The following is a 5,472-nucleotide window of genomic DNA, read 5'->3' as shown; positions in this document are numbered from 1 at the left end:
TCTTTTATCCTGTCTTCCTTCTCTCACCTCAACCGGTCGCTGCAGATGGCCGCCCCTCCCTGAGCCTGGTTCTGCTGGAGGTTTCTTCCTGTTAAAAGGAAGTTTTTCCTTCCCACTGTTGCCAAAGTGCTTGCTCATAGGGGGTCATATGATTGTTGGGTTTTTCCTCTGTATGTATTATTGTAGGGTCCTTACTTACAATATAATGCTCCTTGAGGTGACTTGTTGTGATTTGGAGCTGTATAGATAAACCTGAATTGAACATGAAGCCACACACTGTGGAACGAACAACCATTCCAGCAGGGTGCAGTGAACCCCTCCCATCATGACCATGACCATGTCCATTCACACACACACACACACACACACACACACACACACACACACACACACACACACACCCCGCTGGAACACGACACCAATAACTACACGACAAAACAAGACAAGGTAGAGCTCTTTGTCTTTGTGGCTCGCGAGGGAAGTCAGCCCAGGCCTTCATCTTTCCTTAGCCAACTTCAACTTATCCCTTCGCTACAGCCCTTTTTATTGTCAGCAAGCAATCATTCATGAATATGCAATTACAAATACACGTGACATTCTTAAACAGGCATATCTGAACAACATTCTGTGTGTGTGGGTGTGTGTAGGTGCATGTGTGTGTTCTTCCAGCCATACTATACATAGACATATAACCTTACAATGAACTTAAACTGTGTGTATGAGGTATGCAGAAAAACAGAAGCAAGTGTCTTGCTAAACTATAAAAACAGGAACTTGCAATAGGTCATATCTCAAATGCACATTTAAAGGTGGGAAGTCTTGCACCTCAAGAAACAGAACAGTCTGGTTTCAAAAGCTATAATGGAATTATAACGTCGAGGCTGCTTCTTCTCATCTCATGGTTCACAAATGCACACAGAATCTTATCAGACCTAATAAGGATATGATTCTTATCAGCATACAAATGATTATATATTTCTAAGCATAAATGACAATATAAGAAATATCAATTCCAACGCTTGCTCTTGCTAGAAAGTCTGCAAAAGACATTGAAGGAGAACTTACGTTGACATTGACAGTGGTCAACTATTTTTCAACAAACACAACACCACCAGCCAGACGTTATGCTGTACCAAAAAGCATTCTTGAAAGGTGCAGTGACTCAAACTACTTTAACATTTTATGAAGGTGACATTGATTTGAACAAATCAAAAAAACTAACAAACAAACTAAAAAGGTGAAACAGTAAATGAGTGTTAAGTGATTTTTGAGGCCTATGACCTCCAGGAGCATAAATGGAAGATGCATTGCTGGGTTTGCTTCTATTCATTTGTTGTTCATTACTGAAACTGAACACTTGCAAATAATCTGCTGGTGATGATGCACTTATAAATTCAGATAAAACTGAAGTTATTGTACTCAGTCCTCAGTCAAATATTCAAAATATGATATCTAGCCAGATGCTTGGATGGCATTACCTTGGCCTCCAGTAACACTGTGCAGAAGCTCTTTTTGCAAATTGCAAAGCTTCTAATGAATGTATTATTTTTGTAGTCTTCAAGGGCAGGCAATTTCTTACCATCTAAATGAAAAGAAATCTACTCTAAATGTTCAGTTCTTTGGTTATCAAGTATCTTTTTTATGTTAAAAAATTTAGTTTAAAATGATCAGAACAAAATCTCTGGTGTTAGTAAAATTATTATTACAAGCTTTAAATTCTGATATTGTGGTTTGCATTTATTTCCTAGTCACCAACACCAGACCTCCTCAGCTTCTCATCACCAAGGTGAAGCGGTTTGGAGGCTCCTCCTCCTTCATCAGGAGGTCCCAGTGGACAGTTGAACAACTCAAACAGGTCAACGGGATTAACCCCAACAAGGTCAGCAGCAGTACCTGTTGTATCCTTACATTACATTTCATATGCATTCAGTTGTTTGCCAGCTTTGTTTGTTTTCCTGTGTCCTCCTCTTCAGGACAGCCCAGAGTTTGATTTGGTTTTTGACAATGCTGTGGACCAGTGGGTGGCTAGCTCCTCAGCAGACAAGTGTATTTTTGTCCAGATCCTGTACCACGCCTGTCAAACCCACTGGGAGGGGAAAGCAGGTGGTCTGGGAAAGTCAAGGAAGTTGGGAAAGGCAAGCCAGCAGGGACGAGTTGATAAATGTGATCAAGAACTGGCAGGAGCTGGTCACCCAGATACCTATGAATCCAAAAACCTACAGGCACGACGGAAGAGCTTTGTTCTTCCCAAACACACAGAATTCATTAACTGCCAGTCCAAACTAACACAAGGTAGTGTCTCATGGTTACTGAGGTTATGATGAAAGTTATTTCTTAACAGATTTTTTGTTAAAATTTTGTTTTGTTGTAATGTGTTATGTTTGTTCAATTAGATGCCTGCACCATGAATCTGGTCATCTATCGCTGCAAAGCCTTCTTGAATCGTGTAAAAAACTTGATGGTTTCAAACCAAAGTCCCTCACCAGGTCAAGGTAAGGTAGTGACTAAAGGAACATATAGAGGTTTAATGTTTTAACAGGTTTAATGAAAAGAGGGTTTTGTCTGCATTATGGGAAACATGACATCCAAAGATTTCTTAATCTATACTTGTCTTCCCTTAGTACCCAGACTGAAGGTAGTTATATATCAAATTACAGTTAATCTTTAAATCTGTCAATACTGCTAACCTGTAATACTTACAGCATGCTCTAATCTCTGTAATAAAATACTATAGTCAACAGTACCAAATGTTGCAGTGAGGTCTAGCAGAAAAAGTACAGAGATGAGTCCACTGTCATAAGAAGTTTATGTGTTCACTAAAGCTGTTTCTGTCTGCGATGAGCTCTGAAACTTGACTGAAACAGACTCAAATAAACCACTGCCCACACTGCAGATGATCAGTAAGCTGTTTTACAACTAGTCTTTTAAGAAAACCCTAACCCTTTGAGATAAAAGGAAGGTTGGAGATTAGCCTATAATTTTGCTAAAAAGCAAGATTTTGCTCTTCTAAATTAGTGAGACGCCATTTCATCCCCAGCTTATGAGTTATCTGCTTTAAGGTACATGTTTGAGAGTTATACCAGGGAGTCAAGTACTTCTGATTTGATACTTTCTTTTTTTAGAGCAACCCCAGTATCCAGAGTTGTACTCAGCCAAGATGTAAAATTATTAACAAGATAATCGAGCTCTGGGTAGCTGCTCTGCACTGTGTTGGCACAGTTGCCAAATTTTATTAGACTTTCAAATGAATTAAAACTTGGTCTGGCTGTTTCACTATAAACTGGCCTTGACCACGTGCTCGCCCCAAGATTTCAGATAGAGGAGTGAAAAAAATTATCAGAAGAGTTGTCCAAGAGCCATAGACCACTTACAGAGCACTACAGAAAGAACAGGAACAGGCAGGTACAATTCCCGTTGCCTGTGTGCATGCTCACCAAGTAAGGTATCATTGCAGAAGCATGTTGAAGTGGGTTTAAAGTTTGATAAATAACATTTAGACAAGCCTGTGAATAACTGACAGAATGTAGTCTAGTCAGATGAGACTAAAACTGAAGTCTTTGGATGCCATAATACAGACCATGTTTGACGGTCAAAAGGCACTGCATATCAGCCCAAAAAACACAACCCTTTGCAGCAATATATATCAACACCTTCATATAATTGAAGGAAGGAGGAATGAAAAAATGTACTGAGACATTCTTGATAAAATCTGATGCCATCTACCCGGATGATGAAGATGAAATGAGGGTAGACACTTCAGCAAGACAATGATCCCAAACACACAGCCATGGATACTCTCAACTGGATTCAGAGAAAGGAAATAAAGCTGTGAGTGGCCCAGCCAATCACCTGACTTAAATCCAAGTGAAAATCTATGGAAAGAACTAAAGCTCAGAGTTCATTAAAGAGCCCACTGAACCTTCCAGATTTGAAGACTGTGTGGAAGAATGGGCCAAAATCACACCTGAGCAATGCATGTGACTAGTTACTCCACACGGGAGGCATCTTGAAGCTATCATCATCAACAAAGGATCTTGTACAAAGGATTAAATAAATTTCAGTAAGGGTGTTCAATAATTTTTCCCTGTGTCATTTCTCATTATTAGACATAATTTATGGACATCTATAGTTTGATTTCTTCGCATGTGTGGATTAGATGAGTTGTTACTGGCATCTGGTGGGAATTTCATGCCAACAGTACCTTAGACCCTAAAATAATACATGCAAGCTGCAGGTGTTCAATACATGTTTTACCCGCTATAAATTTAACACTTCATAAAAGTGTTAACAATATCAATATCCTGTGAGAAGCAGCTCTGTAATTATGATGAAGGAACTATCCTCCCATCCCATTGTTCCTTCAGTGGTGCTAGTTTCAGTCATTAAACAAATGTACTGTTTATAAGATTGGGGAAACCTGCAGTCAGCTGAGACTGAAGAAGTCACTTGGATGAGTGACAAAACGTTTCTCCCACTGAAAACACTATGTTCAAATGAACAGAATCAACTTTTGGAGAGCTCTGTAATAAGTAATGTGTTCCATATCCTTTTTTATTTAACACAATTTCTTCTCGCTTTGACAAGGCTGCTGCCATTTTGAAGAGTCAATGAGACCACTCAAATGCTGTGTAAATGCTAATCCATTTTTTGCTGATAGTGAAAAAATTAAACTCAAATTGGAGGCATTAAATGGATAGTAAATGATAGCTCAAGTTAGGTAAATTAAATGTGAATCTAACACTAGTGGTATTCTAACTGAAGTGGTATGGTGGTGGAATGGGTTGCAGGTCCAAACCCTGAATGGGGTTTCTCTGTGGAGTTTCTATAATCTATATGTGTAGGTTTTCTTCAGGGTATTTTGGCTTCCTCCCACAGTCCAAAGACATGCTTGTTAACTGATTCTAAATTGCCTGTGACATAGATAAGGTGTATGAAATAAAACACTGTATGAATGTGCCTTGTATACTGAAGTCTTGTGAATGGTCAGTAACTAGAAAAACACTTGTATCCTATTGTACACCCCCAGCATGCACTAAACAAATCATGAGTTTGTCTGATGCTGATATAAGATCTTTTTTACATTTTATTCACAGGAACTCCTAGTATTTCAATCCACGAAATTCCTCCAAATGATTTTAATAGATCTAATGAAATGGCGATCCTTTTCTGAAATTGGTACTAGGTCTATTGTACGGCTCAAAAAACACCCTTTGATTCATAGATTTCTTCCTGTCTTAATGTTATGGCACTGGGACTCCTCAGCTCATTGTATCCTCAGCATGTCTCAGAGTCATTTTCCCTTCTGTCTTTTTGTCTATTGTTCTTGCTGAGCTCCACCTTTCTGTTGCCAGAGAAAGGCCTCTTTGTAATGAGATCCTGACATGAAAGGAGACTTTGTTTGTTTCAGGGAGGTTCATACAATAGCTGGCATTAGTTCTGTGACTAAGAGTGAGCACAGCATTCCACTGAAAC

At 39.1% G+C, this 5,472-nt stretch overlaps 1 protein-coding gene across 2 annotated transcripts in view; it reads left to right on the top strand.

Annotated features, from left to right (window-relative positions):
- Positions 1–5,472, top strand: part of stxbp6l (syntaxin binding protein 6 (amisyn), like) — a 21,018-nt gene that overhangs the window by 8,691 nt on the left and 6,855 nt on the right. The window contains exons 3-5 of one of the 2 annotated variants that reach the window (XM_005747783.1): positions 1,749–1,879; positions 2,061–2,292; positions 2,394–2,492. In XM_005747783.1, the coding sequence (XP_005747840.1) occupies positions 1,749–1,879; positions 2,061–2,292; positions 2,394–2,492 (462 nt within the window). Of the gene's footprint in view, positions 1–1,748; positions 1,880–1,973; positions 2,293–2,393; positions 2,493–5,472 lie in introns of both variants that reach the window. The other variant, XM_005747782.2, reaches the window with a different exon arrangement.

This window comes from Pundamilia nyererei, unplaced genomic scaffold (genome assembly GCF_000239375.1).
Source record: "Pundamilia nyererei isolate P.nyererei 1_Seehausen unplaced genomic scaffold, PunNye1.0 scaffold00204, whole genome shotgun sequence".
Classification (NCBI taxonomy): domain Eukaryota; kingdom Metazoa; phylum Chordata; class Actinopteri; order Cichliformes; family Cichlidae; genus Pundamilia; species Pundamilia nyererei.
The sequence above is the reverse complement of the archived record's forward strand: the minus strand, read 5'-3'. Positions and strand labels throughout refer to the sequence as shown.